We start from the raw sequence: 13,508 nt of genomic DNA, 5'->3' as shown, positions 1-13,508 counted from the left end.
ACTGCCTCCTGCCCCACACATCTGACGGCGGCCACAGCTGCCACAGAGTCTGTCAGGCTCACAACGAGGCAGTGACACACCCCAAAGACCGAGTCTGCACGCCCGACACTGTCGCACACCAGGTGGTGAGACTCGGCTGCGAGGTGAGACAGCCAGCTTCCAAAGCAGCGTGTAGATGATTTGTGTTGGGTGGTTCTATGCCAGCGTGTGGAAAGAGGGTGTGTTTAGTGATTATGTGTGGAAAGAGGGTGTGTGGAGTGGTTGTGTCTGGAGAGACGGTGTGTTGAGAGGTTGTGTGTGGGGAGGGGATGTGTTGAGTGGTTGCGTGCGGACAGAGAGTGTGTTTAGCGGTTGCGTGTGGAGAGAGGGCATGTTTAGTGGATGCGTGTGGAGAGTCTGTACTGGGTGCATGGCTGGTTCTTTGCTGAGTGGCAACTTGGCAGCCAATCATGTGAAGAGTAGGCGAGCCAGCAGGAGGAAGCATGTGTTTCACACCCACTGGCTGCTTGCTCTGTGTGAGGCAGCACGCTGACGTGTGAGGAGAAGTAATATTAACACGTTACACAGGCCAAAGCTCTCAGTGCCAAGACATGGGACACCACACACGGCTCCGACACACCTGATTACAGCACAGAAAGGACTACGAACCTCTGGACTAGACCCATGCTAAACTTGGGATAAGCCTGAACTAAATTAGGCCTGCAACAGGACTGGTTGATTTGCTTAAGTAATGTTTTCTCTGTCCCCTTCAGCTGAGGAAGTAAGGATTGGTAGCCTGACCTTTAATATTTTCCTTTAAAACAGATCAGTGAAATCCTACAGGATTCCCCAACAGATGGGTCCAGTTAGGACAGTTACTCACAGGCACACAGAACTGCTCAACTGGTCCTAGGAGATCTGTACGGTCACTATGAGATCTGTACTGTCACTATGAGATCTGTACTGTCACTATGAGATCTGTACTGTCACTATGAGATCTGTATTGTCACTATGAGATCTGTATTGTCACTATGAGATCTGTACTGTCACTATGAGATCTGTACTGTCACTATGAGATCTGTATTGTCACTATGAGGTCTGTATTGTCACTATGAGGTCTGTACGGTCACTATGAGGTCTGTTCGGTCACTATGAGGTCTGTTCGGTCACTATGAGGTCTGTACGGTCACTATGAGGTCTGTATTGTCACTATGAGATCTGTACGGTCACTATGAGATCTGTACGGTCACTATGAGATCTGAACGGTCACTATGAGATCTGTACGGTCACTATGAGATCTGAACGGTCACTATGAGATCTGAACGGTCACTATGAGATCTGAATGGTCACTATGAGATCTGAATGAGATCTGTACGGTCACTATGAGATCTGTATTGTCACTATGAGATCTGAATGGTCACTATGAGATCTGTACGGTCACTATGAGATCTGAATGGTCACTATGAGATCTGAACGGTCACTATGAGATCTGAACGGTCACTATGAGATCTGTACGGTCACTATGAGATCTGTACGGTCACTATGAGATCTGAACGGTCACTATGAGATCTGAACGGTCACTATGAGATCTGAATGGTCACTATGAGATCTGAATGAGATCTGTACGGTCACTATGAGATCTGTATTGTCACTATGAGATCTGAATGGTCACTATGAGATCTGAACGGTCACTATGAGATCTGAACGGTCACTATGAGATCTGAACGGTCACTATGAGATCTGTACGGTCACTATGAGATCTGAACGGTCACTATGAGATCTGAATGGTCACTATGAGATCTGTACGGTCACTATGAGGTCTGTTCGGTCACTATGAGGTCTGTATTGTCACTATGAGATCTGTACGGTCACTATGAGATCTGTACGGTCACTATGAGATCTGAACGGTCACTATGAGATCTGTACGGTCACTATGAGATCTGAACGGTCACTATGAGATCTGAACGGTCACTATGAGATCTGAATGGTCACTATGAGATCTGAATGAGATCTGTACGGTCACTATGAGATCTGTATTGTCACTATGAGATCTGAATGGTCACTATGAGATCTGTACGGTCACTATGAGATCTGTACGGTCACTATGAGATCTGTACGGTCACTATGAGATCTGAATGGTCACTATGAGATCTGAACGGTCACTATGAGATCTGAATGGTCACTATGAGATCTGTACGGTCACTATGAGATCTGTACGGTCACTATGAGATCTGAACGGTCACTATGAGATCTGAACGGTCACTATGAGATCTGAATGGTCACTATGAGATCTGAATGAGATCTGTACGGTCACTATGAGATCTGTATTGTCACTATGAGATCTGAATGGTCACTATGAGATCTGTACGGTCACTATGAGATCTGTACGGTCACTATGAGATCTGAATGGTCACTATGAGATCTGAATGGTCACTATGAGATCTGAACGGTCACTATGAGATCTGAATGGTCACTATGAGATCTGAATGAGATCTGTATGGTCACTATGAGGTCTGTACGGTCACTATGAGATCTGTATGACCTGAAGTTGACCTCTCATTACCGGTAAGGCGCCCACATAGCGAGCTACACAGGCTACACACACGACGGTTCGGTTAGCTAGCTAGCCCGGTTCTGGGGTGAAAGAGTCCGGTTGTCAGCCCTGTCATCACATTTAACGACGCCCCAAAGACCCCAAAGTGAGCTGTTATTTACGGGACCGTCGGAACCACGAACCTTAAACAACACAACACCGGGTGTCTCGTCAACGTTACCTGGACAAATGCTTCAGTATTTGCTTTTTAATGATCCCCGCCATTCCGGCGACCGCGCAGCTGCGGATCCGTGCGGTCCAAATGTGAGGGTTTACCGGGCTCTCTTATCCACCTGCACGTCCACGAAGCCCAGACTAGCGTCCAGCATCTCCAGACCTTCACACGACCACAACACGGGTCCGCTGAGGCGGAGAGTCCCGTCACCGCGGCGTAAGAGGGTGGAGGAGAGGCAGGGTTGCCAGGTCCTACAAAAACATCCCGCACAAAGTCAGTGTAAAACCCGCCCTTGGCGTGAAAACCGCCAACCTGGCAACTCTGAGGGCACCGCGGGGTAAGAGGGTGGAGGAGAGCGCTACGTGCTACCAGGGTTGCCAGGTCGTACAAAAATATCCCGCACAAGGTCAGTGTAAAACCCGCCCTTCAGAAGCCTAAACTAGCCTAAAGGCCAAAGTTGTTGACGGGGGCTGGGGGGTGCAGTGTGTCAAATGGAGACAAATTAAGTATTATATCGCGATTATATTCTTAGTGTTGACTTGTAACTCCCGCGGTATCCCAACTCCAAAGTAGCCCAAAAAACCCCACCCTGCGACCCCAGAATTTTTACTCGCGGCTGGATTTTCAAGCCCAATTTGGCGTGAAAACCACGAACCTGGCAACTCTGCGTGCTACTGTTGGTCTCAAGCGCCACCCAGTGAAATAAAAACAGCACCTCTATCGGACACCCGTCCGCCTCCTAAACTCTCCATGGCGTGTAATCTAAATATTGTAAATATGAAGTAATTAACAGCTGGCGACCCACAGGGTGGTACGTTTGTGGACAGTACGAGAGATCCTGGCTAGACGTGAGAATGTTGTTGCGGTAAGAACCACGTAAGCTTACTGAACGACTCCCAACCTTAATATTCGCAGAATAAATAAAGGTGGACGTGCTCTGAATTTTTCAAAGAAGTCGTTTAATTAGAATTAGAAGGTGTTTAATTAGAATCCTTAATACCTACAGTCACTAGCTTCAGGTGTATTTTACTTCAGGTGTATTTTACTTAAGGTGTATTTTACTTCAGGTGTATTTTGCAAGTGTATAATGACAGGCTGTGGTGATAGCGTCTGCCTGATATGGGGGTATGCTTGTGGGTGTTGAAAGTGGTGTGGTACTCGGCATTATCCCCTGTATTATGTAGAGAGAAGATGACCACTGATGACGGACTAGATCTCTACCTGTACAGGTGTTTTTAGTAAGCAGTGTGAACACAAAACTATGACCTCTCTCTGCACAGGAGCCTGCAGGTACAGACATAATGTCCTTTTCCACCTTTTCCCTCATTCATTTCAATATTTGATTAATGGGCCGTGTTGTAATTGTGAGGTTCTATGTATTAATTTATGTGTTTATCTATTTGTTTATTCAATCGCTATTCATTTAAGCATTTGGGTCATGCACATGACGTTATTGTTTTGTTTCTGTTATTATTTTTGTAAACAACGCGAGTCATTTGAGAGTCCTTTCATCTATTTATACAGATGACATCCGACACACAATATGCGTCATATTCAAACATAATTGTGAACAGTGGAAGAAAAAGTCACGACCTTTATGTTGAATTACACTGCAACGGAAGTATAGATTTTGATTCTTACTTCACAGTCCTCCACTGTTACCCGCATAAACAAACGTTTTCAGAGATTGTATTACTAATTTTAACCGGTTTATTCTTGAAGAAGAAAAATATATATTTTAGGTTTGCGTGGTTAACAGGTAGCTAAAATATTTCAATCTTGTGAATATAGGTCAAATTGTGACAGTTACTTTAAAGTCCAGAGTTTTGCTTTTAATCTAGCTAACTAGGTAAGCTAACCAAGCGAATAGTGTTGGAATGCAGATAAATAAATCCCGAATTAACCAGAAGTGTGTTTAACATGTGGCGTTCATAACTTACAAGAAGGCATCTGAACATCAGCGACTTGGTGTAGATCTGTGTCCAATGTGCACAGTCTGATTCAGTGTCCGACTGTAAACACAAGGGTACGTTATGTTAAAAAACCTTAATAACTTATTCTTGTCTATTTTAGCGACGTTTTGGGAGTTCAGAGCATAATGCATGAATAATAAATAATAATTGTTTATTGTAATGTTTGTTTTTAATGTTTATTTTTTCATACAGTAGTAATATTTATGTCGTATTTAAGTTGTGTTGGTTAAACGAGATTTAAAACTATTAATCAACTGTGAATTCATGAAGTTCATAAGGTTGTTTTCTTCTGGTATGTAATTCTCCGCCTGGTTTTGAAGAGTTAGAACAGTTTAGACCAGTCTGATGACACTTTATTAAAACTCTTGGTAAAAAAATGCGTTTTACAAATGCATACTTGGGGGGACTTGTTAAAAAGATAAGGATTTTGGAGAGTTATAGTTGTTATAGTTGTTGTCAGTTTTTTTACTTGACTTTTTAACAATTGTATTGTACGTTGCTGTATCTTTCATTTGCTGATGTTGAACTACATGTCTGCTGGCAGGTCCGAGGTGGACTACAATGCCGTACTTCGGTTCTGAGGAGACCGTGAAGGACCTAAAGAGGGCGCTGTCGAACCCGAACATCCAGGCTGATCGGCTCCGTTACAGGAACTACATCACCCGGGTGATCAGGTCAGGACCACCGTCACCACACATATCCAGAGAGGATAGTGCTTTGCACTTGGGTTAGGGCTGAGCTAACACTCGTAAAAGGAAAATCCAAAAAGGGGAATTTGTTGTGTCTGTGTAGCACCGATACTGCAGCTCAAATGAGCAAGAGTAATGAAGGCCAAAACGAATCCAACCATGGTTTAAACACGGGTTCAAAAGAACACCTGCTGTTGGAATGACCGACTATGGGACACTGTTGTGTTTATTGGTGCAAATGTACATACCAAAAAACACGATCAGCCATAAACCCTTTCTGATGACTAACAGTTGTAAGTGATCTTTACATTTAGCAATTGGAAGATGTTCTTGTACAAAGTAACTGAAATTCGTGGTCGCCAAAATTGTCGTGGAAATTCTCCGTCACAACAAGCGGGGTCTCTCTGTAAGAAAAGATACGAGCTCGGAGAGTGATAGTTAGCAAAAGCAGCACACACACACAAGATGGTTACTTTACCAAATCACTCTAGTTTATTGTTCAAACCTCCAACCCTTTTATACAGTAAGGGCAGGTCGGTCATGTGAAACATTGTCAGCACAATCACAGTCAGATGATGTAGTTGTCATTAAATGTCAGGATTAAATATATAAATGCTAAACAAGGGATTGTAAGAATAAATTCTGCCGCTCTCAGGGAACCATGTTCTGCTGGGCCTGCTGTCTGTCTGGAACATGGAACATGCCACCAGCCCTCTGCTGTCAAGTGTCCCGTTTTGGCCGGGACAGTCCCGTATTTTACCGCTCTGTCCCGGCGTCGTCCCGTATTTTTATTTTCCCGTATTTGTCCCGTATTTTCAGTTTTCAATTTTTATTTTTTTAAAGCATTCATGTGCCGCTCCAAACAGAATTCTGTCACTAGCCTCGCGAGAACTGCCACCCAGACTACTGCAGGTGGCAGTTCTCGCGAGGCTAGTGACATAAATTCTCTTTGGAGCGACACATGAATGCTTAAAAAAAAATAAAATTAAAACTCGCGGGTTTAGTGTCGACAGTGGGAGCAAACCTGGAACAACAAATCAGAGATGGATTTAACGAGAGAAGGCAGTCCTGCCTAAAAAGCTAAGCGTACGTGTGAGTACCTTGACGAATGGGACAGGGAATTTACTTTCCTAAAGAGGAGCATGAAGGGGCATAGCTACTCATTCTGTAAGATATGTAGCTGTGATTTTAGTGTCTCTCATGGGGGAAGGAACGATGTCCAGGAGATGTCCCCATTTGTAGCTAGAAATACCACTAGAAAATTAATTTTTTATTCATTTGTAGTTCAAAACATATTTGGGGTGTTTTTTCTTCACTTTTTTCCACTCCAAAGATGTTTTCGTTTCTCCTACAGCCTCGATTGCGGCTATATGCAAATAACTTATTATGCAAATTAGGCGATGACGTCATATACGGGAAATGTCCCGTATTTTTAAATACAAAACTTGACAGGAACATGTCTTCACTCTCACCTTCTCTCTGTCTAGTCTCCTTGACCCAAAGGATGATCTCAAACTTCCTCTTTCAGTCGCACGCTATGCTCTTAAAAATACTTCTCTTCAAGAGCAGATTCTACATTTCCATCATAGTTAACCTGAAAGAATTTACAGTCTAAAGCACAAAAGTCTTAACTATTGAAATGGAATATGGAGCAAAAAGGAACTTCACCTAGCCAATGAACAGACTAGTTAACATTTCAACAGTGCACTCATGCACTTGCATTCCCCCAAAACCAATATTTGTACACTTCAGCAGCTACATTTGTTGTTAGAAAAAACTTGTAGGTGTGCACTTCTAGATAATCTCTTGCCATGTGGGATCCATGTGAACTCATCTAGCCCTACATAAGTGGTTACGTTCTGACGTTTTTGGTGCTTTAAACCCAGCAGTGAAAATTATACTTGACATATCTCCATCAACACTGCTGTGACTGCTTAAGACTTTAACTGTGTTGCTAAACTGCATTGTTACTACTGTGGTAAGAATAGTCTGCCACCATCCACTCAGCAGGCCTGTGTTCAGAGACTGACCAATGGTGAACCGGGCAGGGAGTGGCTGATAAATTCTGCATACCAATAGAACAGACTTTTTGAAAAGGCCATACTAGATCCTGTAGCAGTTTCAATTTAGGTTAAAAAGGCTGGTCAAGGTCACTGTGAGCAGTGCGCAGCAGTGTGACTGAATTACTTCCTACATGTGCTTGGTAGACACCCACTCTAAGAGTCGAACCCAAGGGTGAGCATACTTGCACAACCTAGTATGTGTATTGTAAAGAGGATGTGGAATCTGCGCATAAGCTTCTCTGTACATCATGCATGTTTTTCTTCGAGTTCTGCTCTCTTTGCAGATCAATGACCCAGGGTTTGGATGTCTCTGCTCTCTTCATGGACATGGTGAAGGCCAGCGCTACAGTGGACATTGTTCAGAAGAAGCTGGTCTACCTCTACATGTGCACCTACGCCAGCCACAAGCCTGATCTGGCCCTGCTGGCTATCAACACGCTTCGCAAGGACTGTGCCGACCCGAACCCCATGGTCCGCGGGCTGGCCCTCAGGAACATGTGCAACTTCAGGTCCGCTTCAGTTATGGGTTACAGAGGTCTCACCTGGGACCATGGCTGTAGAAGTCCATGTTCCAGGACCGTTCAGGGCATCCGGTCCGGTAACCCCTTCATGCTGCAGTGTAACTGTGGCTAATGTATATCACATTGCTGCTGTAGATAACGCGTACTGCACTGTAGCTGTAGGAGGACTTTGGGGACTGGGTCTCATGGTGGGTCTCCGGCACCCTCACCCTGGTGAGGTGATGATGTTCTTCCCCTTTTCTGTCGCAGGATGCCGGGCATCACGGAGTACATCCAGCAGCCCGTTCTGACTGGTCTGAGGGATAAAGCCTCCTATGTAAGAAGAGTGGCTGTGCTCGGCTGTGCCAAAATGCACAGTCTCCATCCTAACACAGAGATAGGTCTGGCACTTCACAGTCTCCATCCTACCACAGAGATATTTCTAGCACACCAGCACAGAGATAGCTCCAGCAACCCACAGTCTCCATTCTAGCACAGAGATAGGTCTGGCATTTCACTGTCTCCGTTCTAGCACAGAGATAGGTCTGGCATTTCACTGTCTCCGTTCTAGCACAGAGATAGGTCTGGCATTTCACTGTCTCCATTCTAGCACAGAGATAGGTCTAGCACACCAAAGCCAGTTTAGAAAATGAAAGAAACAGTGAAAAATTAATTGCATGCACAAACTACTCTAGTGTTTGGTTGCACAACTTCCAAATTATTCTTCACAGACATCAGTTATCTTGCTACACATTCCATAAGATAAAATAGAAATAAGATATGAGTAATATCAATATGGTGGCAGTAAAACTGGACTAGATTATATGTAGATCATTTGTGTTGAATCTAACACCACACAGTGGCACAGTCGCTCCAGCTGTCTGATAGATCAGTTCTTCAGGTTCTTCATGGGGTGTGGTGGAGTCCAGAGTACATGGACCTGCTAAGTGAGGAATACACAGTGGCCCTCAACACAGTCAGCTGTGTTAATCAGTGAAATTCCATTTAGTGAGCAGTGCAGATTTGCTGTATGGTCCAGGTCTCCCAGCCTCGTAGTTTACACTAAACATAAATGAATTAATATGCCTTTGTTCAGTAATGTTTGTGCCTAACAATAGCTACATATCATACATTCTTTTTTGTGTGTCATGGCAAAGCATGAATGTGCCTCTCCCTTTCAGACAGCCACTCCCATGTCTGTAAAACCAAAATGCTCATCAGTCATCACTGAACAACTAAGTCTTCTGTCTTTGACAGTGTTAGATTTGCAAAACTAACTGCAGACTGCGTGCGTGCTGTTTGTTCACGTAGTGGATCTCTCCTCTCAGATCCCAGCGTAGTGAACGAGCTGTATGCCCTGCTGAGGGACCCAGACCCTGTGGTGGTGGTGAACTGTCTCCGAGCGCTCGAGGAGATCCTGAAAGACGAGGGTGGAGTGGTCATCAACAAACCCATTGCTCATCACCTCCTGAACAGGTCCGGGCCTGCCAACGACCCCCTAGGCCATCGCACAATACATATTACAATTACTGACCTAGAGTTCCTATGGATTTGGATGGTACTATTAGGATTTCTATTAAATATAATCTCTGGTCTGCTGTACAGTTCAAATTGGAGTAACTGACGTAGTGTTTTTCATAGCAGTAGCTCTAGTCCTGGTTTTGTGTTCTCACTGAGTGCACTGCTGGCTTTGTTGCAGGATAACTACATTAGCATATTTGATCAGCAACGTCAACGTCCTGGTCTTGGGTAGCTGCTGATGTGTCATGTGACTGGTTTCTAGGTTGAAGGATTTGGACAGCTGGGCACAGAGTGAGGTTCTCACCTTCCTGCTGCGCTACCGTCCCCGTGGAGACGATGAGCTCTTTGACGTGCTCAGCCTGCTGGATGAATTCCTCCATAGTGTTCATGCACCCGTTATGGCCGCCACGCTCCGCCTATTCCTGCATTTAGCCGCCGCCCACCCTGCCGTGCAGGCGGACGCTCTCCTGCGAGCCCGAAGCCCCCTGCTGGCCGCCTGTGGCTCTGCGTCGCGAGAGCTCTGCTTTGCGGGGCTGTGTCACGTCCAGCAGGTTCTGCGCAGTCGGCCAGCCTTGTACGGCAGCCATTACAAGCGCTTCTTCTGTGGTTACTCCGAGCCTGGCTACATAAAGCTCCGTAAGATGGAGATCCTGGTGGAGCTGGTGAATGATGAGAATGTAGTTCTGGTCCTGGAGGAGCTGAAGAGCTACTGTACTGACGTGTCACCTGAACTGGCACAGGCAGCCATCACAGCCATAGGTAACACGTACTGTACTGCAGCTGTTTCTCCTTAATGCTGCAGTGTAACTGTGGCTAATGCATATATTAACACATAAATCGACCAATCAGATGTTCCGTTCTCTCCCACACAGGACGTATCGGCCGAACATACACCGAGAAGTGTCTGGACATTTTGACAGGCTTACTGGCACTAAAGCAAGATCATGTGACTTCTGGTAAAAGATTGCATGAAGTGCTTATATAAACATAAAACATTACTATAATGACCTATTCCTCCATACACAGTTTAACAGAGGGTGTGGTTGTGTTGCATAAAGATAGTTTCAGGATTCTCAAGGAAGTGAGATCAGCCTTTCTAAAATCCTTAAACATTACCATGTGACGGTGATCTGCAGTCTTCTGATTGGTCAGTCCCTGTTTTCCCCACTGTGTAGCAGTGATCCGAACGTTCAGGGACCTGGTGTGGTTCTGTCCCCAAAGCACTGGAGCTGTGTGTCGGGCTGTGGAAGGCTGTGAGGACAACCCTCAGGACGACGAGGTAACGTCCTGCTCTTAATAGCTCTGCTGCAGGGGGGGTCGCACCTACAGCAGATATGGAAAAGTTGTGGACGGTTTGCATTTATTTCCATATGGCTGGTGTCCTGGAACATGTCAATTACGCCCATGTCTTTTTGCTAAGGTGTACATATTTTAGATAGTCCTTGTCTCATTGGATGCATGACTAGGTGTTATGAGCAGGAAATATCATTCCGGAAATATCATTCTCATTACTGTAAAACTCTATAATAAATAAAGAAATTCTCACTTAATTATAATATAATAATAATAATCTTAATAAATGAACAGATTCTCAAGAAAAGCACATTACTCACTCTCTTTTAGGGCAAACAGGCTCTCTTGTGGCTGCTGGGGGTGCATGGGGTGCATATCAGCAGCGCCCCCTATGTGCTGGAGGGCTTCATAGATGGGCTAAAGGCTGAGCTGTCCTTTGCAGTGAAGGTGGAGCTCCTCACAGCCACCATGAAGCTGTTTCTGTGTCGGCCGGCCGAGATTCAGGATATGCTGGGCCGTCTCTTGCATTATTGCATCGGTAATGTTACGTGCGATTCGTTTGTGACAGTTGAGTTGGGATTGAAAGAGTTTTTTTTTGTTCTATGTTGATTTACGTGTTCCAGTTATTGGTGTGTATATACATGGGTAAATGCCTTCATGAGCGATTGCTGCTTGGGAGAAGAAACCACTGAAATGGAGAGAAACCAGCTCAGCTAGTACTGTAGCCACGTCACAGCAGATGATAAAGAGGCACTCTGTGGTTCAGGGTGACATCCTGTCAGTGGTTTTACTCCTGCGGCCCGTCAGTGTGCATGTATGACTGTTGTGTGCATGTAGACTTTCTGTAGTACTGAGAGGGCACAGACACAAACGCTGCTGCGTATGTCAGTTTACATACTTCCTGTTAACCCCCACTACTACCTGCCCTAAAGCCATGTTTACAACTGACAGTATTAGCAAACATTTCTCCCTGCAGAGGAGGAGAGTGATGTGTGCGTGCGGGACCGAGCCCTCCTGTACTATCGGCTGCTGCAGTGCGGAGTGGAGGAAGCCCGGAAGATTCTGCTGGGGCCCGAGTCCGACCCGTCCATGACGGTGCTCGCGGGGCGCCCCGAGGAGCCCGTCGGCTGCTGGGCTTCCAGCTTCAACACGCTGGTGCCGCTGGCGGAAGCCGACACCCACGGGGCAGACCCTCCTGCAGACCTCCCTGAGCAGACCTCCAACAGCACCGAGGCCTCCGGGGTGGAGGATGAGCTCATGTACAAACCTCCACCTGTGAATGCAGCCCTCGGTGCAGGTAGTGTGTGTGTGTGTGTATGTGATTAGAGCCTTACAAATGGGGCTAGCAACGATGGAATTAAATGCCGGTAAGCTCACCTGGACTGATCTCTGTGTCTGTCTGTGCTATCAGGACCTGCAGAGGGGGTGTCCGACACAGACGATTCACAAGAAGAGCCCAGCCTGACGCTGGGACCTCCGCTGTCTCACGAGGCTTTTGAAAAGCTGTGGTTGGAGCTACAGGTGCTGCACCGTCAGACTCTGGACTTCCCTCCACCCGCTGCCCCTCCGGAGACGCTGCAGGCCGCCTTGCAGCTGGTGAAGATCCAGGCCCTGGCGTTCAGCCACAGCGACACCCGGCCCTGGAAGGCCTACGTGTGCAGCAGGGCCGGGGGTGCGCTGATGCTGGCCGAGCTCCTGCACGCCGACCCCGAGCTGCCGGACAGCCAGGACGCCCTGCTGCTGTCGGTCAAGCAGCAGCCCGAGAAGCCCCAGGCCGTCAGGGTCTTTGTTTCTGTGCTCCGCAGTGCTCTGCAGACTCTCAACTCAGACAGGACGTGATGCTCACCCCTCCCTCTGAAGGCCATACTTAATTCTCCCATACTTCCTCACTAATCGCCTAGCCATTTGAATAATTTAATGATTGAGTAATAAGCAGGCAGTGCTGTGCTTAAGTGCTTCCCAGAAGCCTCTGTGGCGGCATGCTGTGTTCTGTGTTTGATGAGCTGTTCTGGGGGGGGTGGCACCTCACAGCCTTTTCTCCCTGTGTTAAACGTTTAAATTGCATCCCACTCTTCTGCTGCTGCTGGCTTTTATCAAGGACGAATGGGATTCTTCTCATAGTTGAATGACATACGTTTATGGACAGGAAATACAAGTAATAAGAACTCATCTTACTCTTTCATGTAGTACTGAATAAAGAACTCTGGACGACATGTACACTGAGAGTTAAATAAATGTTCATGTTGGGTTCGTCCTCATACATTGTCCTCACACCTGACTCACAGGTAAAGGGAGGGGAAAAACTTACAGTTCCTGCGTCTCAGTAGGTGTAATGTGCCATATTTTGTCAATTGTGATTTTTACACCTCAATCGAATTTTGTCCTCCGCTTTTAACCCATCTGTGCAGTCAGAACACACAAACACACACACTAGTGATTACTAGGGGGCTGTGGATCACACGTGCCCAGAGCGGTGGGCAGCCCTAGCCCGGCACCCAGGGAGCAGTTGGGGTTAGGTCCCTTGCTCAAGGGCACCTCAGTCATGGCCTGTCTGGGAATCGAACCCACTACCCTCCGGTCACAAGACCAGTTCCCTACCACCAGGCCATGACTGCCCCTAAAATAGCTGCAAACACGGTCGATATGTGAAAACTCCGCCTTTTTTGGTGTAGTCACCTCAAAGATGAATCCAGAACTGAAGAACTCCTAGGTGCCGGTCCAG

General features: G+C 46.3%; 2 protein-coding genes across 7 annotated transcripts in view; one reads left to right on the top strand and one right to left on the bottom strand.

Moving 5' to 3' along the window:
* Positions 1-3,009, bottom strand: part of bltp3a (bridge-like lipid transfer protein family member 3A) — a 29,948-nt gene extending 26,939 nt beyond the window's left edge. The window contains exon 1 of the mRNA XM_077018879.1: positions 2,754-3,009. Within this exon, the coding sequence (XP_076874994.1) occupies positions 2,754-2,797 (44 nt within the window). The 5' untranslated portion in view covers positions 2,798-3,009. The remainder of the gene's footprint in view (positions 1-2,753) is intronic.
* A 441-nt stretch (positions 3,010-3,450) lies between these two features.
* On the top strand, positions 3,451-13,044 carry ap4b1 (adaptor related protein complex 4 subunit beta 1). Of its 6 annotated transcripts, none has more exons than XM_077018863.1 (12): positions 3,451-3,612; positions 3,932-4,037; positions 5,265-5,394; positions 7,757-7,981; positions 8,243-8,373; positions 9,301-9,448; positions 9,756-10,252; positions 10,366-10,449; positions 10,669-10,772; positions 11,117-11,324; positions 11,763-12,083; positions 12,198-13,044. In XM_077018863.1, exons 3-12 carry the CDS (start codon positions 5,282-5,284, stop codon positions 12,623-12,625), a joined length of 2,259 nt encoding a protein of 752 aa, XP_076874978.1. In that variant the 5' UTR covers positions 3,451-3,612; positions 3,932-4,037; positions 5,265-5,281; the 3' UTR covers positions 12,626-13,044. The 6 variants fall into 6 exon arrangements, with proteins under 6 accessions (XP_076874978.1, XP_076874979.1, XP_076874980.1 ...); XM_077018864.1 differs by having other exon boundaries at positions 3,451-3,623; XM_077018862.1 differs by lacking the exons at positions 3,451-3,612; positions 3,932-4,037 and adding exons at positions 4,120-4,506; positions 4,691-4,773.
* Positions 13,045-13,508: the final 464 nt, after the last annotated feature.

Source organism: Brachyhypopomus gauderio, chromosome 10 (genome assembly GCF_052324685.1).
Source record: "Brachyhypopomus gauderio isolate BG-103 chromosome 10, BGAUD_0.2, whole genome shotgun sequence".
Lineage (NCBI taxonomy): Eukaryota > Metazoa > Chordata > Actinopteri > Gymnotiformes > Hypopomidae > Brachyhypopomus > Brachyhypopomus gauderio.
Note: the sequence above shows the minus strand (reverse complement) of the source record. Positions and strands in the feature narration are given on the sequence as shown.